The 24,613-nt window shown below is 34.1% G+C and overlaps 1 protein-coding gene across 2 annotated transcripts; it reads right to left on the bottom strand.

Moving 5' to 3' along the window:
- Positions 1–438: 438 nt before the first annotated feature.
- LOC113715449 (serine carboxypeptidase-like 35) lies at positions 439–24,253 on the bottom strand. Of its 2 annotated transcripts, XM_027239648.2 has the most exons (8): positions 23,777–24,250; positions 20,120–20,224; positions 17,223–17,411; positions 15,183–15,271; positions 14,501–14,779; positions 8,451–8,587; positions 2,210–2,302; positions 439–883 (listed from the first exon to the last, which is right to left on the bottom strand). In XM_027239648.2, the coding sequence occupies exons 1-8, from the start codon at positions 24,042–24,044 to the stop codon at positions 622–624; spliced, it is 1,422 nt and encodes a 473-aa protein (XP_027095449.1). In that variant the 5' UTR covers positions 24,045–24,250; the 3' UTR covers positions 439–621. The 2 variants fall into 2 exon arrangements, with proteins under 2 accessions (XP_027095449.1, XP_071925995.1); XM_072069894.1 differs by lacking the exon at positions 2,210–2,302 and having other exon boundaries at positions 23,777–24,253.
- Between the last annotated feature and the right edge of the window lie 360 nt (positions 24,254–24,613).

Raw genomic sequence — 24,613 nt, 5'->3', positions numbered from 1 at the left:
AAGATTCACGACAATCAATTTTTTTTTTTTTTTAGGTGTGGGGATTAACAGTTCAGTTCATTTTGTTTAATTTTCTTGTTCCTTCCATGCACTTAACTTTGATATTTATTCCATATTGTTTTTCACATGATTGCACTGATTGACTTTTATTGCAACTAAGAAAATATTTTAATTGTGGATTATGAGGATATTACTGACAAAAAAAATCATCAAGAAACCTATATTCTTTCACTTTCTGTCAACTTTCCCTGCATTCCAAAAACTACCTTAATCATCAGGATTTCATTTGCCCAAGGAAGAAACAACTTCTCGGTCTATATTTCTTCGATTTAGGCAGCATTTTTTTTAATCTTTTTTTTAAGGCAACTTATTGCTGCTTTGTTTCCGTCCGTGCATGTAATCCAAGAAAAGCTGCAAAAAAATTACACGAATGGGAAATGTATCAACATTCATCAAACCAGCTAGTAAAAAAATTGTAAGAAGACAAATCAAAATCAAATAAGGGAAAACGATTCTGGTGAAGTATGCCTGAAAACATAGTAGACAACATAGTACTTTATTCTCCGTACAAATTATCCTTGTCTATGAGGTTGATAACTAACCGACTACAGGCTACATAAGTTAGTGATGTGAAGATGGCAAAGGGGTGCTCGAAAGAAAATGGGAGAAGAGAGAAAGGGATTGGTCAGGTGCGAACATCGGGACTTGGTGACCCGCTCCTCTCACAGTCAGGAAAGTGAGACCACCCTCCACATAGGTCTCCACCCACCCTGCCACTTGCTGCTTGTGGTACCAGGCTCTCCATTCTTCTTTTACCTTCAATCCCATCTCATTGATGCTGTACCTTGTTGATGTTACTGGCACTCTTCCATCTGTATCGCCACTGGATTTCAAGTATTGTCAGGGCTAAAACTTAGTATTCATGAATCACAAATTGTGAGTACAAACTAAAATTATTGCACTATCAGCAAAGATCTTGACTCCGTTATTGATTCTATTCATACCATTATTAACATGTTTGATGAATCTCGTAGGATCATGAGACCTAAATATTTGACACAGAGTCGCATGTTTTGCGTTTAAATGCAGGTTTTGAAATGACATTTAGATACTTATATGGAATGAAATTAGGGAGAAGGAAACGAAAGATTCAAGATTTCGTACCTAAAATTGTTGATAAATAATTACTATTATCAACTTAGAGTTCTACAGAAGCTACAATATTTACGTATCGTGATACTTCTAACTGGCTAGGGAGTACAACAATCCACATCCCAGTGCTAACTCACAAAGGTAAGACTGATAACAAAGGGATTGGGGCAGGCTAGGGTTTTATTTCTTTTAAGATATGAAGAAAAAAGAAAAAAAAAGATATGACAAACATCCAAATAATATTGTTTTCATACATTGAAAATTATTACGTAAAACAACATTATATACGTGTACTAAATCATGTACGAAACATAAGAATTCTACAACTAAAAAAAAACTCCGGTAGTACCTGTCTCAAGTCCATATAAACATGAAGTTCAGGTACTAGAATGGACATGGTTGATTGTTTAATGACTAATCAGAAATAAGTTAATATTATGTTATGGATAATTTATTTGTCAAGCAGAGGTCGACTCAATACTTGAAGCAGACTAAGGAAATTGGGAGTGATCAACAATGATTGTTGCGTAATTTGCTGCTGCAAAATAAACACTTGTGACCTCTTTGCTTGCCCTGTGACGTTTAAGATGTAGAGACAAATTCAAATTCTGAATCTTGTCTGTATATAGAGGTCCATGCCCCTTGTCCACTGAGATGTATTGGCAATGCTTACACACAATCTTTCAAAAGTCAACTGATAAGACTGTCATTTGCTGCCACTGTGTAACTATGTGTGGTGGGCAAGAAATCAGAAAGTATTCAGCCTATGACGGACGAATACATAAGAAGCCTCTAAAATTCATGTGATTTAGTTTGCGCTTTTATCATGATTCAGCCTGTGATGGATGAGTTGAGTTTGAAAACATATGTTGTAATATCCCCAAACATATAATGGTCCAAATATTTTAAGACCTAAAGCTATGTGGTTAGACTGAAACTAACCAATATATATTGGAAAGCAAAACTGCAATTATATGTTCTTGGATTTGGTTCATCTTTTCAATTTGGCAAATAGGTAGGTTAGGGTGGAAAAAGAGTTGAGAGTAAGGTAACACACCTGAACACCCAAACACGCAATCCAGTATTTAAAAGCTTCCTAATGATGGGTAATACAGTGTCCGGAGCGTCATTCCACTTTCGAATTATATTGCTGTCATCACAAACACAAAAGACAACAGATGAAACTCCTCTCACAAGCCCCAAAAAGGAACAAAAAGCTTATAAAGGGAAAGGGCAAGATGCAATTTCCGGAATCCTTAAATTTGAAACTTTGTCATTATATGGGGACCGCCGACATATTTGGTCATTGTCGAATTATGAGAAAGAAAATCATATTTTAAACCATATATGATTTATACGACAGATGCCAATTAAATGATGAACACTTTCTTCATTTTGATTTTAGGAATTCTCATGTTTATATATATCGTTAGATATATCGTGATTTTTAGTTACTTTTTGCAATTAAACTCTTATAAAAAACCTCAATTAATTATTAGTATAGCATCCTATAAGTACTATATAAATCCATGAAACTTTAAAAAGAAAAAGAAAAGTTAAATGCTTGGTTCCTTAGCATTTAACGTCTCGAATTTCATCTTGAGCAATGACCATGGACTGTGAGTGTAGTTCAGCTTGACTAATCAATTGGTTCTTATGACCAAAATAGACTTATCATACAAGCCATACCTTTCATACACCAAAAAATAGATTAATCTTGTGCATACTTATAATATAGTACACTAGCATTCTTGGATACATGTCACTTAATCTGAACTTGAATTTGAACTTCATGTTTTGCATATGTGGCACTCTCAACATATATAACAAATAAAACAAATCATAAAATGTAGAAAAGTCTCTAGTGGTTAAACCAATTTATGGAAAAAGCCCCATATGATAGCAAATCATACATTCCAACCCTCATGGTTTGAACTAATATAAAATAGCGAAGGAAATCATTAAAAGTAATGGGAGCAAACGAAATAATGCAATTATCCTAATATATATATCTATATATATATATAAACAATAAAATGCCCTCTAACAACCATCCTGATTAAGCAAACTTATGAAAAAATCCCCTATAATTAAGTCAACATGTAGAAAAGCCCCCCTACGGTTGCTAATTGCCACAATCACTCTTAACCTTCCGCTGCCTATGAGGACCCGTAATTTTTCTAATTTTATATATTATTTATTTTATTTCCTTGCCTGTATTTTTATTCATTATACCCTACTATTTCGATTTTCCCAAAGATTTTATAAGTGAATAGAGTTTTTAAATTATTTTCCTAGTTTAAGTTAGTTCATGAGAAATTAGGTGTATATGGACGTGGGACCCGCTAGTGCGTTAAGTGAGAGAAATTCGGCCAATTAGATTAAGTTTTGCATAAAGGGATTTAAATACTAGGTGTTAGGAGATAATTAGAGGTTACCTAGATGGATTAACCATGGGGAGACAAGAAAATAACTTTAAGCAACAACAAAGTGCCAAGTGTCACTACCTAGTCAAAGTTGGACTTGCCTAACTTTCTTAACTTTACTAAAAGATCAATTTTGACCCAAATCATCTTCATTTTGTACCCTTCTTGGCCAAACCTCTCCTTGAGAGAAAAGAAAAGAAAGCTTCAACTACTTCTTCCATTTCTTGCACAAATCTTGAAATCCAACCGATTAAACTTTGAATTTGTCCACAAAAGTGACTTGCTAAAGGAGTTTAAAGGTCTTGGTGGAGTTGTTTTGGAAGAAAGAAACATAAACTACTACCTTTCTTGAGGTATCAAGGTATGATGTGTAGAAATTCATAGTTTGTTCTTAATAATGGTTTATTAGTGGCTTTTGTGGCTAAATATGTTGATTTGTAGTAGGTTTGATAGGTGGAAGTGGAGTTTTGATGGATTTTTTATTTGTTATTGATTTTTCTATTTTTATATAGTAATTATTGTTTAGTCATGGATTGATGGTTTGTTATAGTGTAAAATGGAGTTTGTATATGTTGGATATGATCGGTTGCAGAAAATTTCTGGTTTGGTGCGGAAAATTCCAGATTAGGGTTTCAACTTATCCTATTTTCCCCGGTTCTGTTCAGCCATGATGGAGGCTGAATCAGCCTTAGGTTAAACATGAAAGTTGTAGGAAATGATGTTTTATAACTTCCTGTAAAATTTCAGCCCAATCTGAGTACTGTATCATGTGAAAAGGCAAAAATACCCCTGACTGCCATAGGTAGAGTTCGGTGGACGGTGTTGACATTTCACCAATCTGACTGCGTCTGTTCACCCTGATCTGTACTGAATTAGCATTTGGCCAAAACACAAAAGTTGTGGTGCTATGTTTTAGCTTTCCAACGGCCCTGAAAACGGCTTAATCGGACTTCGGTAGTCTGAGTTATTGTCGTTTAAGTCTAGTGTGGTTAACTAGCCTGATTGTGAGACTTTGGTTCTATAATTTGAAATTTTGATCTGGTTACCCGACAAAATGGACTGAGTGGTCTACATCAAAGTTGTAGACCTTTATCTTAGGTTCGAAACGGTATAAATTGCACACCAATTCGATAAGCGTAGCTTCGGTTGTGTACGATACGCTAAGCGAAGTCAAATCTGTCTTTTGTTTTATGACTTAAACTTCATTTCCGGACATTTTCCTAGCTTGATTTTGTACTTGTACGACATTGAGCCTATTGAACGGCTATTGAAATGAGATTATTTTTGCGTGTGATATTGGGGCTGATTAGAGGAAAAATGAAGCTATGATGGCTGAAAAAGTAAGGAAATTTAGGGGAAATGCTGTCCAATTTTCTAGGCCGTCTGATACCTTTAAGGTGGAGTTGCATTGTGGTAGAATGAGGGGGTTTGGGGTTGTTTGTAACCCTCGTACCAATTATTATCCGTTTTCTCAAACATTTCATGTTTATACTTTTGTACTAGTATATAACTTGGAGAGGGCTCCGACTAGTAATCGAGCCTCACTTGTGCATCTCGTTTACTCGGTTTTGAATGTCGAAACTTCAACTACTTTACCTTTGTTATTCTTAGGGTTTCATGGTGATTAAGGCCACTTTGGGTGAAAATTTTGAAGTACCTATACTTGAACTGGTGAGTGTACCACTCCCCTCATTGTTGCTTAACTTGGTTTCTGTACATGCAATCTGTGACATGAATGACTATATTATCTGTTTATACTGTTTGAGATGAGGGTGTACTTCATCACACTCATTCCTTTGTCTGTCTGTATGCTTATTTACTGTGCAAATTTGAATCTGCTATATGTATTTGTATCTGTTCTGACGTCGTTTGGAAGCTTGTATCTAATGACCTTTCTGTGACTTCTGAGCTCAAATCCTGTGGCTAAGTTACTCGAGTCGAGTCTGCAAGGGTCTGATCGATTAGATAACGAACCACGGTAGTCTGTTCTAGCAATCTTTGGGTATTGAGACCCTTGATTTTGGTATACTCGAGTATTACCACTTTTGTTTCTGTTGAGGTGTTGGCCCGGTAAGGGGTATGTTTGGTGAACGGGATTTGGTGTAAAGTGGTGTTCTACAGAACTGAACTGGTTACTTTATTTGGAAAGTTGACGGAGTGTCAACTACTATTTGATCAAGCTTCGGTGAAGCAAATGTGAAGTTGGCTCCTGAGAGCCACCCGTATCCTTTCTATCTATGATGTTTGTTCATTTCTTTATTTGATTTGCATATGTGAATAATTGAATATGAAGTTTCATGATTCTTACTTGCTATTATTTTGGTACCTCATTAAGCGTAAGCTCACCCCCTTTTTCCACTATCTTTGTTTTTCTTTCAAGGGACAAACTTTGAACTCACTTTGAACTCATGGTTTTGGAAGAAAGGGTCAAGCTAGTGTATATGTTATTTTGTTAAGCCCTTTTGCGATCGAAACCCTAATTATATTTTGAACAGTATGGATACTTTGGCTTGTACTTTAGTTAATTTGTTCAAGACTCCGATGTAAATGAATAGTTAACCTTGGTTGTTCAGTGTATTCATTTGAGATGTTGCTCTCCTATGGATTTGGTAAGTTATCTTTGAACATGGTGGCCAGTAATTGATCGTTTTCTTAGGGTTCTATCGCGTGTACTATAGTGGGTTTGTAAGATTCGACTCCGCAGTCCTGGCGAGAGTTGGGCAGGTGGTCCGCCGAACCCTTTGGTTCGCCTTAGGGTGAGGTGGGGCTGTCACACTACCACCCTCCCCTCCATCACCATCCTCCTCTATCTCCTTTCTCCTATCCCTTTCCCCTTTATCTTCCCCCCTCTCCTTCATTACCACCCCTTCCCTTCCAACTATGGCCCCTTTCCTATACCCTCTCTCTCCATGTGAGGGGCGATCTGGTCACAACCCCTTTCCCACACATCTTTCCGTATATCCCATGACCATATTTGGTAAAGGAGAGAGAGAGAGAGAAAGTGGTGCCAAGAAGGGGGTGCAAGGAATGAGAGGGAGGGGAGTATAGGGGTAGGGAGGGAGAAGAAAAGGAGAGAAGGAAGGCGAGAGAGATAGCGATGCAGGAAAAGGTGGTAGCAAAGGTGGAAAGTAATGGTGGCAAGAGATGGGGTAGTAATGGACGAAGAAATTGGATGGTATTTTATTTATTATTTTGTGTATAGAAATAAGGTGAGTTATATTTGGATGTTTTTATTTATTTATTTTGTGTGTAGAAATAATGTGAGTTATATTTGGGAGTTTTTGGAGTGTTTGTAAGATTTTTATTGAGTTCTAAGAGGTATAATAGTTATATCAGCTCAAAATCTGTTTGAAAAAATTATTTTTCAGCACAAATACTTGCAAAACAAGTGCTAACATCTCAAATCCATTAATTTTGATGATAACCGCTGCTATTTCACATTAGTTCAAACCACAAGATATTGGAGTGTATGATTTGAAACTAATTATTGTAAGACATTCACAACAAAAGAACATTGTTAAGCACTTGAGTAATCACATAATAGTTGCAAAATGATAGTTAATGAACTACAATTCTTATCACAAAAATATACAATTTATGTCAAAACTAATTATTGTAGCATGTATGAAATTTACATAAAATTCATGTATCCATAATCTTAGCGACACTTAATTAAGAACATAAAGGTGGTTAATCTTCTACATTTTGAATGTCAAGGGTTTCTGTTTAAAGATACAATTACTTTAATCACCTAGAAGGAATATCAATTTTCTATTTGATGCCAATTGAACAAAATGTTAAAAAATTTTGAAATTTGAAAGGTTTCAAGGTAATTGACTACGTGAATGTTAACAAATTTAACCCTTTCTGTTTTTAAATGCAAAAATATTGTACACCTAGCAGTTGTTACTTCTTCTTTTTCCCCTGAAAATGATCGATACCAATTTGGTCCTCTGAGTGGGCCAAAGTAAAAAGTAGTCAACCGCTCCAATTCAATCCTCAAGACCAATTCTTCTGAAATTATTTGATTATTTCAGCTCTACAAATGTTAGACTTAGTTCGTAATCAAATGAGGATGTGTATCTGTATGTTGTTACAACTTGTGTTAAAATCATATTATCGAGAAGAGATCCACATTTCTAAGAAATCAAAACTTTGTACCACTAAACAACTAGACAAAAATATATTCATGCACTTATTTCTTGAGATTCTTGAAACTGATATTCAATTTTAGTAGGAAGGGTGCCGTGATCCTTATATAGGTGCTTATTGTTTGCATATTCTCCTTAATATTGTGTGAGACAATGATAGAATGAATCGGTAACTTTAGTATGCAAACTATTCAAAATAAAAGCACAAAGTGTCCAAAATAAGCATGAAACATGCAGGGTCAGAATATTCCTCATTTCAATCAATCCGTTATGCTTTTGTTATATTTTCGAAAACATATTCTGTGAGTTTCTTGCAAGTTTGTTTAGTCGACTGTTGAATTCATGGAGAATTTTTTGTGGTTTAATGCCACGAGATAATTTAAAATATTCATTATCTAAAATTTTGAGCTAAACCATTATTAAACACGCACTAGATCTCAACTATCCTTTTCAGTGAAACCTAATCTTCAGAGACAACAAAGACAGTTCAAGGGTACCATTAAAATTTGTCACACATTCAACAAAAAGGAAGCTCCAGTTGGGATCTTTCTGAAAATTCCAAGTAAATGCTTGAGCTTGAATATTGTCCTCATAAATGCTTTTTTTACGAACCACTGACTTTTGCACAATTATATAATGATTTAGAAAGCCCTTTCTTAATTCGACATAAGAAGTGACCTATGCATGATTTCTATGAGCGAATCAATACTAGTCCACAAACCTGCATGGGGTATAGGGATAGGACAATTTGGTGAGATTTGCATGCAGGGCCTTCTGAACATCTTCTCTGTTGAGATACGCCTCCACGTAATCTTCGGTACACGGATCGTAGCCCGATGGCAATTTGTGCCAAAGATCCTGAAATCAGATAGATACATATAACCACATTTTGTTTGGTTTAATTTGTGTTCTTGTTTGAATAAAAGAGTATTGGAGGAAGGACTTGATATGAAAGATATCACCAATGGTTGCGAGTGGTAAAGAGCTGCTTTTTCGAATGTGAAAAATACTCAATTACCTTTTTAAACAGGATTAATTCCACAATACAACCATATAAACTTTTGAGTTATACTGAATTTCCACTCCCAAATTTTATTTTATATTAGTGTTACTCAGTGTTATCAACTACACCAGCATTGCATCTCAAACTTATGCTTCCGACTGCTTGGCACTTTAAAGGTACATTCCAAATTACCATAATCCAACACAGAGCAATGGACGTATATATAGGAACGGTATGCATGTCAACTGCAAAACTTTTCTTTTCAATGCTAAAAAATAGGTATTAGTCTTTCAAAATCTCAGAATAATGAGTCAAAGAATATATCTTTACCTATTTTAATAGAAATAAAGGTTGTTGACTGATTTTGAACATTGTATAAACTTTAGGGTGTAAATGTAAAGTGCTCAATACGAAAGTCCAAGGTGCAAAACTTGAATTGCTACAGCAATAGGGTGGAATCGAAGCAGTCCAAAGTTATTCTCAATGAATAAAACAAGATAAAACCCGACACCTATGGATACTCGACTCGATGGTTAATCCAATTAGATGATTAATGGGTAATCCATTAGGGTTTGTTTTGATGAGGAGTTACCAACAGATAACTCAAGAGAGTTTGATAAGAGAATCCTAAAAATCCGATACCCGATACATATACATATGCATATAGACATATACATATATGTAATTGTATAAGTGTGTGTGCATGTGTGTGTATATCGATGAATTAATACCTCTATAAAACTTGCTTATTCTCTTTAGTTTGTATTCAGTTGGCACACATGTTTATCTTGTAAAATGTTATTTGTCATGCTTTCTATACATTTCCTTGATGAAAAATGTGGGATAGTTGTTTGGATCTCCTATTGAAAGATTGCTAAATTTATCTTTCATAAAATGTTCAATTTCTCTGGCTATATCCAAATTTAAAATTCAATGCAGTGTGTTGATTTAACATGATGTGTATTGATTTTAGTTGGATAAAAGCTAATTCTCCTCTTTTTTTTTTTGAATTATTCAGATTAATAGACAGAGGGTACTTAATGGGTAAGTCGACCCTGAAACGACAGAGTTAGATAATAAGAGTTAAACCCACAAGATTACGCGATAGTAAAAGATTGAGATATACGGGTTAGGATTTAGTAAAAGAGATTTTTAAGGATACAAGATCTATTGCCATTCCTAAATATAGACGAAGCCTAACAATAATGGAACAGACTAACTGTGTGACTATTTAGACCCCACATCTCCCCTAAAGGTCCTTTTGTTTTAGGGGAAAAATTCACTTTTCATCCTTAAACTTTGAGTTAGGGATACATTTCATCCTCAAACTTTTAGACGCGCTACATTGAGTACATAAATTAATTATTTTTTGCCACATTTAGTCCAAAAATGGTAAATTGTTTAATTGGATGGAGAAAATCACGTGTTTGACACATGCCTGTTAAGTAAAATCAATTTCTCCGTTAAAATTAACGGCCACGTCAATTTTCTCCATTCAAATTGAATATTTTATCATTTTTGGACGAAATGTAACCCAAAATAATTAATTCATGGACTAAATGTAGTGTGTCTAAAAGTTTGGAGAAAAAATGTCTCTAACTCAAAGTTCAAGGACGAAAAGCGGATTTTTCCCTTTGTTCTAGACCATGAATTTTCGCAGGGAGATAATGCCAAAAAAAAAGAAACAATAGGAGGCTTAAGAGTAGGGGTGGGCGCGGGTCAGGTATCCGTTCCATTCACTTTTTGACTGACCCCATCCGCATCTTGCGGGTCAGTCATTTTCTGACTCTTACCCGCCCCGCATATCAGCGGATACCTTATAATCGAGTACCCGTTGAGATAGGGTCGAATCAACAGGTACCTGCCCCGCCCCATTTATCATTTAATTTTTTAAAAAGAATGATTTATACCAATTTAATTTTATATTTTACACATTCATTTAAGATTTAATAAATTTTTTTTCTAAAAAAAGGTTTCCCACCAAGAAACAAGCATGTGAAGAAAACATAAGATAAAGGAAAAAAATTAAAAGAATTCAAAATTAATAAAAGTTTGAAATAAGTAGCACAATTTTTAATATATATGTTCCACATTAATTACTTTTTTCTATAAAATACAAGATCATGGCCTCTACAAATGAATCTTGTAAATAAACTATAGTCTCTCATATTTGTAATGCAATTTGTTCAATAAAATTACTTATTTAGTTCTAACTTATTATTTTATAGTGTGTGTATAAAATATATATATATGCGGGACGGATCGGGTACTTGCGGGTTTTTAATTATGTGACTCTAACCCGTCCTGTATTTTAGCGGGTACTCGACCCTCTCTTGACCCGATCAAATAATAAAAATCGGATATCCTAATTTTTGGATCGAAACGGATCGAATATAACGGGTTTTCGGGTTAGTGGATAATTTTGCCCACCCCTACTAAAGAGGGCCCAAGAAGCCTCAAGCACAACCACCAAACCTATCAAACTTTCCCCCAAATCAGAATCTCTAAGTTCATCAATTCTTCACAAACCTCTGAACGGGCAGGACAGCAGCCCAAAACCATAGAAAACTTCACAATTAGCCCAAACTGATTCCAGCCAATTCCCATTCCTAATCTAAACAAGCCTCGATCCTTTTTAACTGCCTTCAATCTCTCGGGATATATTTACTAGGATTGTGAATTAACATGGTTTTAAACTTTCTCCATCCCAAATCATATTTGTCAACACTCTTATGTTTTATTTTAAAGGACAAACAATTTTTTTTTTATTTTAAAAAGACAAACAAATATGATTTTCCCACTTGGTTTGTTACCTGATGAAATTTTCACGGACGAAACTTAATAATTCTTCCTCTTGATGTAGAGTAGGGACTTCATATTTTTAAGCGAAAGTTTAACCCTCCCAAATGATTATTCTCAATCTTTTCAAAGTAGAAGTTCAAGTTCATCAAACAAACCCAATTCTTACCACCGTTACTAGTAAAACAAGGCTGTACCATTTGATAGCCTACCGCTGAAGTGAATAGGCTCAGTGAAAAACTGAGTAAACTAGCTATGCATATACTTTAATGAGGAACACCAAGCTCCTCAGTGGCTCGGTCCACTTTTGTAAAGTCTAAATTTGAGCCCTTACTCAAATAATGTTCTGTTCTCATTATTATTATGAATAAAATCTCTATTGTTTCTGGATAAAAAAAATGCTGGTTTATATGACTTTGGAATTAAGCTATTTTGTAGTCTCAATAGATGTAACTTATACGATTAAAGCGGGTTGAGAAGGACCGAAATTGATCAAGGTTGGCTCCCCAATCAACAAGTTTGAGTTTTTTAAAATTTAAGCACATGAATGGGTTTTGTATTCTTCATTGCTTTTTTCCTTCTTCCTCGTGAATGGTCTGAAGAAGACTGACTAAGAGTCTTCCAACATTCGTTTATAGTATTCCTGTGTTTTGATTAGATATAAAGGAATAAAATTACAATTTGGAGGTAGTATTGTGTTGGTTAAGGAATTGGAATTATTATACCAAAAATCAGGTTTAGTTTGTGTAATTGTCATTGCAGCAAAGGTTTTGATGCATTGATTAGATAGGGGTTTAGACAAAAAAATAGTTGAGCCATGGCTATTTGTTTAGATGGTTAGGTTACAATAGTTTTTTGTTTGGACGTTTGGGTCGTTCCTGGGTCGATGATATGGGTCGATGTTCCCCATGTAAGATAACCCGCCGTTTCAGCCCATTGTTTAATCTCAGTTTCTTCTGCTACATCAAACCAAAAATCTAAACAAATTAAAAACTATTGTAACTCAATCATCCATACAAACAGCCATAACTCAATCATTTCCTTCGTCTAAATTCCTACCTAGCCATTACATCAAAATCTCAGCTTACTTGACGGTTACACAAATTGAACTTGACATAATAATTCCCATTCATTAGCCAACACAATACTACCTCCAAACTTCAATTTTATTTCTTTCTCTATAATCAGAATATAGGAATACTACAAAAGAGTGTTGGAAGACTCAATCAGTTTCCTTTAGACCATTCACAAGGAAGAAGGAAAAAATAATGAAAAGTAGTATATTACCTATTCACATGCTCAAATTTTGAAAATCATTAAACCTACTGACCGGAGAACCAACTTTAAGCAGTTTCGCTCCTTCTCAACCTTTTTTAATCTTGCAGATTACATCTATTGGGACTACATATAGCCTTGTTCCAAATGTTTTCATTCCAGAACTACATGAACTAACATTTATTCTTATTCTATTTCAAAAAAACAAACAAATATGATTTTTCAACCTAGTTCGTTACCTGGTGGAATACAATGGACTAAACCTTAAAATCCTCCCTCTCTAGATGTAAAAAAAGAATTTCAATTTTTTAACCAAATATTTAGTTCGTCAAACAATTATATACCAATCTCTTTACACTACTTCTCAATCTTTTCCATAGCTTGGGTCTTCCAGTGAAAATTTGAGTTTGTCAAATAACTTTTACCATCACTACTGGTCAAACTGGGCTACACACAGCGGTGGTTGACGTTTACAACATACTATATCCAACCACAACATTCAGGCATGGCTCCAGAGGAACCCAAGAGCCATCAAGCCAGTAGACTAGAAAGTCACACAATTCTTGCAGCGAAAAACTCTAGCAGCTGTGAAATTGGTATCAGTCACTAACGAAGACGAATATGTCAAACAATTAAAACAAAGTTTACAACAATTGGACCAATCAAAATCAAGAGGCTAGCCAAAATCATCAAGGAACAAACAAACGGAAGAATCCTCAATACTTTGAAAATAGTTTTGACGTATGGACTACAATATAACGACAATGACTGTTACGGAATTTATTCACAAAATTCCATAAAATAAATATAAAATTATATTATGTAATAGAAATAATGAAAAATACTGTCGAAATCTGATAGTTACCGTACAAACATAGCAGACAAAAATACAGTGTACACCGTAGCAAAACACAGTGCACTGTGCACTATAGCGAATACTATAACAAAATGAAAAATTTTACTATAAATACCTCTCAAACTCATCATTCCGAACACATCAATTCTTTAGCTAAATCACTCTCTAAAACTGAAGAATTCTCTCCTATCTCTCTAAAATTTTGTAATCAAGAAACTTCAAAATTGGATTCAACCTGCAAACTTAGTAAGATTTCAATAAACTCCTTTTTTCTTATTCTGTCTATGGTTGGCTGAGTTCCCTTTTACATTTTTGTATTTACTTTTTAGTTATATTACTTACTTGTTGATATGGCTGCTTCAACCATCTAAATCTCTTTTCCAATAAGCAATCTGTCTGTGACCCTCTTCCATTTATCTCTTATCTCTGTGTGTGCGTCTATATATATATATATATATATATCTTCAATGTAGCAAGACAGCAGCCATAACATATTTATAGTAGGAGGAGGAGGGGTATTAAACCTCCAAACACGAGGAAACACAACAAACGACTTAAACTTACCTTAGGAAATTAACTAACTGTCTCATTAGCACACAACCGGGTTGACATAAATAAACTAGAAACTGGACGTACTGCCAAAACACTTTTGGCAAGGGTTTATGATACCATGCATACTACATCAATTTAAACTTTGCAATGAACTCATCTCTAGAACTTTGATATGTAAGCAAAATTGTTCGAAAAGCTTAGTTTAGTTTTCCAACAATTAGACTTGCTTTCTTTGCAAATATTGAAGCTTAAGCACAGAAATATAAAGGTGCAAGCAAATACTTACTTGTTGAGTGAAAAATCGAGGTGCCACGATGAGTTTTTGAGCAGCCTTGTTCAAGGAACTGAGGCAAACGGGAGCATAGATGTTGTAAATGTCTATGCCTGAATAAGCTTCTAAAAAACCTCTAATATGCATAGTACATTGACTGGTCGAAATATTGCTTTTGAAATCACAATCTTTGTATATGTTCCGGTGGAGTTGGTCGGAGATAATTGCATGAGTCCAAGCATAATCGATTAAACCTGGTTGATCAGTTGGGTCATTGATTACTGCATTTCCCATCTGTTCGTCATCAACGAAAGTCACATTATTTTATTTTATCAAAGTCTATTTAGGGTAATTCAGTTGAAAGTTAAGAAAATGCTTAGAGAAAAAGTTAGAAAATCATGTAACTATTGCCATTGGCGGAGGTTGAGGAATAGGGGTGTTAATGGGGCAGCCACCTATGTTTGCATAATAAACAAGATTGTATATATAGATGCAAACATTGTATGCTCCACGAAGTTTATTAAATTATTGCACTATTCTCCCCAAATTGTTTAGTAACATTTTTTAACAATTTGATGTAACCAATGTAGTACATATCTAATTGATTAATTTAAGTAGAAATATGACATTAATGTTGGACAAAAAGATTATAATGTCGCCAACTAATATGGAAATGAAGAGAGTACATTTTGTGTACCAGTATTCCCTTCAGATTAATTGAATATCCTTTCTTAGCTCCTTTATTCTTTTCATGAATAAGATTGGCAAGCTGAGGAACATAGTGACCTGTGACACGTAGAGGATATATATTAGTTATGGAGCATTGAAACAAAACAAAAACTTCAAGTACAAAATCCATTTACAATTTTTCCTACTACAGGACATCAAATTGTTTCCGATTGGCATTGAGACTAAATTGGCTTAAAATGAAGCAAAAACTTCAAATGCAAGTCTCCATTTTAAATATCTACCTTTTAGGGAAAACAATATTCCCTCGCTGGCCGTTAAACTAAATTGACTTAAATGTAAAGCATGCCAAGTAAAATGCATTGGCACCAAACTATTAGTATTCAGTTCCAAAGACCGTTCATATTAAGCCTTTGTATCAATCAAAACAAAAACTTCAAGTACAAAATCCATTTACAATTTTTCCTACTACAGGACATCAAATTATTTCCGATTGGCATTGAGACTAAATTGGCTTAAAATGAAGCAAAAACTTCAAATGCAAGTCTCCATATTAAATATCTACCTTTTAGAGGAAAACAATTATCCCTCGCTGGCCATTAAACTAAATTGACTTAAATGTAAAGCATGCCAAGTAAAGTGCATTGGCATCAAACTATCAGTATTCAGTTCCAAAGACCGTTCATATTAAGCCTTTGTATCAATCACGAAGAAGCAACAATGGAAAAAAGAAGCAGCAGAGGGAGCAAGGAGCTATATATGATCAATTGGCAGAGTCCATAGGCTGATTGGATTAAACTGAATGTAGACGAAGTCTTGGCCAAAAATTGAAGAGTAGCAGTCTGTAGTAGGAGTAATTAGAGATGTCTTAGGAGTTTGAAGGGGCTGACTGGAGGGGAGTATTAAGGGACCTAGGTCGTTTGCGGTTGCAGTACAATTGCAGAATAGGGTTAAAACTTTCAATAGCCGAGGTCAGCCCGGCCGATCTCGACCATTGAAAGTTCTCTGTCTGCGGTTGCCAGATCCGGATCCAGCATTAAGTGATGTCGGCCATTGAAAGTTCTCTGAGTCTCTGGTTGCCAGATCCGGATACAGCAATAAGTTGGGCACTGCCAAGAACCATTGTGGCAGAATTCTGGGCCACGATATGTGAATTAAAATTAGTGTTAACGATGGGGTTTAGAAAAGTAGCAGTTAAGTCTGACACAAAGGAATCGACTTAGTTGAAAAGACCAGGGTAGAAAGCCCCCATTTCAACTTGAATACGATTGTAAGAAGCTGGATAGCTCGGAACTGGGAATGCAAATTTTGTGCACTGCATGAGAGAGGGGAACATAGTAGCTGACCACTTGGCCAAAGAGAGACTTGTAAGTTACTCAGAGCCTCCGTGGTCCCTTCAATCAATTTTAAGTGCTCATTTAGTGGGATGGACCTCACACGTTCCATTTCGTACAATTTGGGGATAAATTAGCAATTCATCTCCAAATTACACCAATTGTATATGATTTAGACCAGATAATAGCCAACTAATTCTACTAGAGTTACGCGTGAATATAACCTGTTTACACCCAAATCCAATTTATCTTTACACTCTTTTGGACGCCTAAAATGATTTACACCAAAATTTCACTCATTTACACCAGGAACAAATTTATGCAAAATTGTGCGAGATACAACTTGTGAGGCTCCTAATCATGCCACTTATCTGTTAATTTCCTTATAAATGGCCTTCCAAAGTACCAAAAAAGAAATCTCAACTCGATAATAGGCAAATGGGTTTATTTTTCCCTTTATAAGCCAAACTATTACCATGCTACAAATGTTGTCTATATTGCTTCTTTTGTGGTTCAACAAGGCAAACATTATTTACATTTTTCATATGCAAATTTATATTTCAATTTAGTTCTGGGTCTAATTATATCAAAATGGTCAGAGCAAAAGGTTAAAGTGTATCATATAAACAAAAGCGAAATGATAAATAAGAGTGCAATGTTGAATATTAGTCCTAACTATTCTTTAACTGTCTAAATTAGTTTGCGTAAGATCATACCAGCATAGCTCTCTCCGGCAATGTAGAAATCGTGAAGCCTAAAGTTGGGGAATCTTTTGAACCATCCGATCAGAAATGCATGAGAATCTTCAGCTGTAATTGAGTCACCGAGCTTCTCTGTGTCCCCTGACTTGTTTGAATATGAAAAGCCCACCCCCACAGGTGCTTCCAGAAAGAGAATATTTGCAACTGCACGATTGAATGTAACAGATAACATCAGCAGAGAGTGAATACACAACGAAGTTAAATGCACTATCTCATATTCGTTTGGTTACTTCTCATTACTTTAAATCACAAATTGAAAGGTAAACGTCCAAAACCTAATTGAAATCCAAATTTAATTTGCACACACAAACATAAACTATAATCTTTGCATAGGCTTTTTTTTTTTTTGGCAAAATTGGGTTTTTTTTTTATTGTGCTTTTCAACTACCATTTTATCTCATATATATCACATTCCAAAAATGCTATAGTATTAATTTTGTATTCGTACTCTTGAGAAACAAAAATTGCACTGAGTTTCTGAATCTTATTCATCAGGTCAACTAGATTTCTACTTATTTAATAACCAAAGAAGCTACGCATCGTATCACCAGTACACGCCAAACATAAGGAATAGTTAATGATACAGAATAATTTAAAAATTTTTGAGTTATTCTACATGGTAGGCACAAGATAAAAAGTGAAAACGCCACTTTTCCGCTAAAGTACTTTTGTTTTTTTTCTTTGATGAAATTTAACACAATTCAAAAGTGCAAGGGGTAATTTTACAGTTCCACCATTTATTTTGTGTGCTTTATCCTAGGGACACAGATTTAAGGGGAAAAAATTATTTACCTTGGCTTGACTATTTTTTGGCTTCTTTGGTTTTAATCCACGAAGGAATTTTGTAATTTTAATTTGAACCTAGGTGATTTATGTAATTGTGTACGGAAATCAAGGTATAAATCATGCAATAAAAATCACATTAGAGAAGAAGAAAAATTTTGAGACACCGAACAAGATATACGCTAATGAATTAATCTTGATTAGCTTTTTTTTATAATATTTGTAATAATAAAACATTTGAGTTACAAAGTCAATATTAAGAAATTTGAAATATTTGGAGTGAAACCTGCATGCTGCTTGACTTTTTTTATCAACATATTACTCAATTTTTCTTTTTATTTTTGTACAAGCTATTGATTTTTTTTTTATTTGGGGTCGAAAACGACAGGAACAACAACCGGACAAGTGGAATAATAACCACCGAACAATGGGAAAACTAACAATAGGCACACTACAATTCCCAGCTAGGAGATTCAGAATGTAGACATCCTATTTCTCATGTATCAACCTTGGTATTTTTACAACTAGATCAATGCCTATTGTTAGTATCAATCGATTTTTGAAAAAAAAAAAATTCTAGCAGAGGAGGGATGGAATTTGCTGAATGGGAAGGGAGGAAAGGAAGACTTGAACCCAAATTTTCTAAATATTAAAACCTCAACCTTATCAACTAATTCAATATTTAAAAATTGCACTCACTGTAATTAGACATGTCGATAGATCGAATCTTTTTTAAATCCAATGTACTTGGGTAGGGCTGGCTTTAATTTCTTAAGCCCAAACTTAATCAGACTTAGATTCTATTAGAGAGTCATAGGTTTAGATAGAGTTTAAATTCCTAAGATATAAATATATATATATATATCAGTAAATTTATAAACTAATATAATATTATATGGCCACTGGATTATGGATACAATAAGAATTCATAACTGTTAGGTTATAGGATATGCTCTTAAACTAAGAAAACACCACCTACATAGAATTAGTTGATAATAGTTTTTTCTTTAAGTTTATAATATTGCATTCAACTTCTTAAATGTTAATTTTATTATTTGAAAAAAAAAATTGGATGGCATTTATGTTATTTTTAACCTCTACATATTTTTAAAATATTTTAATTTTAGTTCTTCAATGTATGTTTAGAAAAATAGCTATGGATACCTATTAGATACCCAAACCCACAAGGGTCAAAATTGCGGTTTACTTTTTCAAAACCATAAAGGTCCAAGTCCAGATCCAAATTTAGGTTTGATTAAATTTGACGGGTTTGAATTTGGATCAGAGAGATCCAACTCAAACTCTACCAATAAACATGTCTAACTGTAATTTTAAGAAATTACACGTAAAACCTATAAATTAATACCCTTGGGACCATACAAATTCTATTAATTTAAAGAGGTATTAGGTAATTGATAAATTATTAATTTATTAAGTGTAGTTATAATTCTATCTAAGGAATATAAGCCAATGCATATCTACTTGATGCGTAAGTATAATTTACTTTATTAATATCTTCAATTATGAAATAATTGACATCATTTTTCTATAATCAAGATGTCAAAATGATTTAGGAGTTCTAAATGATAGATACCAAAAAGATAGATATCCACATGCATGTGTGATGCTTTCTACTATACTCATTCTTTACACATTTGTGATTAGTCATGGTTGATTTTGACATGATTCAATTAGATTTAAGTTTTAAAAAAAATAGACTCATATTTTAGAAAAACATAATATGTAATTTTAGTGAATTATTAATTTATGATATAAATGGAACTAAAGGACTATATAAGGTTTCCAAAAAAATTATTATTTTATTATTTTATCGAAATTATTAATTTAACTCGTTAGCCCAAGTTGGGACTAAAAAATTATTATTTAATAGAGGTTATTAATTTATCAATTATTATTTTATGGGGGTTTTATTGCATAGAGAACCACATTAAGCGTTTCAAATGAGGGCAAAAAAATAAAATCGTTATGATCTACTATATAAAGCTACCATTCGGCTCATGAGAGTAAGAATGAAATGAAAAATGAGATAAATCCCAGGAATTTGTTACCCTTATTCCAAGAGTATTTGTTGTAAATAAGCTGTCCGTTGTTCCGGACAAGAAAGGGACCAAGTTCTTGCATAGCACCATAAGCAACAGAAGAGCATCCTGGTCCTGAGGAACATAATATAGTGGCAAACAACATAAGTAATTAATATGCAAACTAAAGTATCAAATATTGGCAAACAGATTAATAAATTGTTTGGGATCCAATAGGTTTTTTTAATTCTTTATTATGTACTAATATATATATATATATATATATATATATAATTTAGGCAAACTACAGTAAACCACCCAGTAACCATGAGTTATCTTTGCCATTTTTATTGTTCTACTTTATGCCCAATATGTTATCCTATTTCTAATTGCAAACATATAAAAAAGCCATCCGCCACATGTTTAAATTCGACAAATTTCCCCTCATTTTGATATAGTGTCTCCATAATTTTATTACCCTAGTAAATCAATGCAATAAAGATAATTGTACCCAATATAATATTGAAAGACAAAATTTATATATATAAATATATATATATTTTGTATCGTTTCGGTTGCATTCTCCGTCTTCCTTGTCGATTTCTTGTCTTCTTACTTTTTCGTTTTACTTTACCTTCTCCTTTCTCTTCTCTTTTTTCCTCCCCTCATTCGCTTTGTGTCCTGTAAACCGTGGCGGAGCTAGGAATTGCAATTAAGGGGGGCGAGTCTTTGTTATTTGGACCAAGTCCAAATAACTTTCAAATATTATTGTTTGGGTCCTTGAGAGGGGGACAAAGTGAAATTTTTTATCAATATTTGGGGGGGGCAAAACAATATAATAAAATTTTTTTTACTTAAAAATTTTTTTTATAACAATTGGAGGGGGGGCAAAGTGAAATTTTATATCAATATTTGGGGGGCAAAACAATATAATAAAAATTTTTTTACTTAGAATTTTTTTTTTAACAATTGGAGGGGGGCGGTTGCCCCCCCCTGCCCCCCCACCCTCCACCCCTGCCTGTCAAGGACCATTAGTTGGGCCCGGGGGTTCAATAAGTTGTCCCCTAGTGAAACACTTTGCAGTCAAAACAAAAGTAGCGAAAAACAAAAGCACAAAGAAAATGGGGAAGTGTCCAAGTCTTAGGCCCCATTACATTACAAAAAAGGGAACATTCCAGCTAATATGGGGTTGACAATGATCATTCCTACTACTTTTCAACACCACTAACACACTGAATTGAATTATTTTATTTCAAAGATTTACTATAATTTCATGTTATAATTTACTCAAGTCATAACTACTGGTGGTAGCCCAATGGTCAGGGAGGGATTTAAGGGCCTTTTCCACTATCAGATTTAGAGATATGCTCGAGGTAGGGATGGAAGGATATTAAAATGAAAAAGGAAAGACATTACTCATGTCATACAACGATAGTTTATGGAGCAAAATTCTTATCCGCAGTAGTTACAAGGATGCCAATTGCAAATAATACTTTCTCAAATTTGTAAAGGATATTCTTTCTTCCTTTGCCAACACATTCATATTATATATATATATATATATATATATATATATATATATATATATATATATATATATATCATTCATTGGATTAAAAAAGAGGAAGATGAGAAGGAAAGCTAAAAGCCATGCCGGACACAAACAAATTCTAAATCTGTGCACTCTTCAGCAGCTTTTTGTGCCTATGCCCATGATGCCTATGACAACCATTTGATCAATTCCAAGAAGTACACATGCTGCTGGATTTTTAATATTTTTTCCTATGACGCATTAGTTGTTTGATTTGGTTCATTTCCCCGTGAAGAAGATTGATCTTTATGAGTTAAAAAACATATATGCATGAAGTATAAAAGTATATCGTGATGGCATTTAAGGATGATTTGGTTCAAAGAATTTTGATGGCATCAGAATACGTCGGATTACTACTTTTATGTTTTTTCTTACATGGAAATTTTTTTGATATACAATTATTGATCCCAACTAAGAGTCAACGACTTTAAATCTTAGTAGGATGGAAGGTTAAGGATTCAAATCTTATCTCCCATTAATAAGCCATTATATGTGATTTCTTTTAAATCCATATGAATGCAGAGTGCACTCGTCTGATTCGATTCGATGATAGTTCAATCCCTATCGATTTCTCTAGACCCCGTTGGGTCTCTCTCTCCCCTAGAATAGGCTAAAGTAGGAGTAGGTTTGATTACCTGTTGCCATCTAATAAAAAAAAAAACTAAGAGTCAAGGACTTTGAACATGTGAATAGTTTAGTTATGAAATTGATTTATGAAAGGGGCTATTTTTCTTTATTGAGATATTAATACCCTTAATCTCACTTAGGCTCAATTCATCATTAAGTGCTATAATATACTAAACCTTTTCTCTCATATTAAAGACAGAAAAGAAAAGAAATGTTGCTGCAGACTTTTGTTCATCTTCAGCCCATCCAAATCTTTGATGCTGGAGATAAGATTAAATTTTGCCGAATTTCAGAATAAGTTATTGAAGTTCTGATCGCTAGAGGAATAACAAAGAAAATCAACCTTTTATTCATGCCCTACTCTTGGACCTTTAAATCAAGGAAATAGTTAAAAATAAGCAAGAAATTAATTTAAATGGTATGGAGAACCAAGATATGTGTTTTGCAACCAAGAGTATAAAACTATTGGGGTCAAGTTTTCTTGCCACATCAGATGTTTAGTAATTAGAAAAGTATAAATTGAATTTATGATATTATGGCTAATAGCGTCTACTTAATAATAATGCATGAATTTAAAATGAAGGGTGTATACTTAGACCCTCCATTTTAACTCATTTAACTCTCAAGTGGACAGAGCCACACACATCAATGTTGTGATTACTTGTTAGATTATCATATACACTCTCCCCAAAAAGAAAAGGAAAAATTCCAAAAGTAGTAGAGAAAATGGCACATATGACAAGCCATTTTTCTTAGGTGAAAGCAGTAGAATTCTACCAAACAGGATTTTTTTGTCAGTAACAAGATAACAAAATATTAGACAGACATTAAAAAAAGGGTAAAAAGAAGAACTATTAGAAATTCAGAACTTTTGACATTGTACTTTGTAGATAAGAAAAGAAGAGTAACAGAATTATGTCATAAAGCTCCATATAAAATAACAAAAATTGCTGGTCACTTGTTTTAATTGACAAACCCCGTTCACGAGTGGCAAACACCGGTCACGAGAGGAATGTTAGCCCAAATCTCGTTTAAAAAAAAAAAAAAAAAGAACGGAGGAAAACATAAGCCTTGCCTCCAAAAGTGCAAGATTTGCTTGGCTTTTTACATTTCCTGAAAGTCTCGAACTCCACCATAAAGGAACAAAAGTTTGTAAAAGCAACTAGTATATTTTACAAAAAGAGAGGTTGTAAAGATAAACAGTATTAGCCCAAAAGGTTTAAAAAGTTTTCAAGTGCTAATGCTTCTCTTCTTCTTTATTGACTCTAACCACATACATACAAGATACTACACCCAACCCCCACCACCCTCCTCAGTCTTCTTCACCAACCACAACCCTCCTCCCCCATCTTCCCTCCGCTTTCTGACCGCCACTATCACTACCCAAAAAGATGCAAGAAAAGCACACAAGACGAAAGAGCATACAAGAATGTCTAGAAAAGAACAAGGAAAGTTGACAAAATACTAACCTCCATTTAGCCAAAGAACTAGAGGCCTATGAGAAACATCATTTTGCGCTTCAAAAAACCAGTAAAAAAGTGCCTTCTCATCGTTTGGCCGGAGTTTGATGTAACCAGCAAAGTGCTGGAAACCAAACTGCTCAAGTGGTTGCCCTGGCAAGTATACAACTTTGTCAGCTTCTCTTTCTCTCTGGGACTTATCTGCTCCCACAGTCTCCGGTAACACATATACCAATGCCACGCAGCTAAACAACAAAGTGTACCAAAAAACAGCCATTGAACGAAGTTCAAGAGAAGCCGAGCCGATGGGTAAATTTTATTTACTATCTCCTAAAGCTACTTGAGAAGCAGGAAGCTGGAAGTGAGTGTCCATGAACAGAGTGCTTTCTGGCTTTTTATGGTCCTGAGAGGCGTTGGGGGAACCAGTTCACGTGGGAAGTGTAACTTTTTCTATATATCATAGGTGATGTGTTACACATTTTCCCCAATATTAGCATACAAATCGTATAAACTCGAAAATAATTCTTTTCAACGTTCTACTTATGTTATGCTAGAGGATATTAATATTCTTGAGTAAATTTATTTGCGCCCAATTGAAATTGGACTAACTCCATTTTGTACTCCTAAACTTGTACCACTTTTCTAAATTTTAGACTTTTTGCACCATGAACTTTTAATATTGTCACGTTTAAGTCCAATCAAAGGCAACATTAGCAAAATTAATGGCATGAGAACCCTATAAATCAATGATAATTTTCTGAAAATTGTCAAAAGAAGTTAAGGAATTGCAACTAGAACATAACAATATATTATCATTAATTTGCACCGTTTTTATTTCATTAATTT

Source organism: Coffea arabica, chromosome 11c (genome assembly GCF_036785885.1).
Source record: "Coffea arabica cultivar ET-39 chromosome 11c, Coffea Arabica ET-39 HiFi, whole genome shotgun sequence".
NCBI classification, from domain to species: domain Eukaryota; kingdom Viridiplantae; phylum Streptophyta; class Magnoliopsida; order Gentianales; family Rubiaceae; genus Coffea; species Coffea arabica.
Note: the sequence above shows the minus strand (reverse complement) of the source record. Positions and strands in the feature narration are given on the sequence as shown.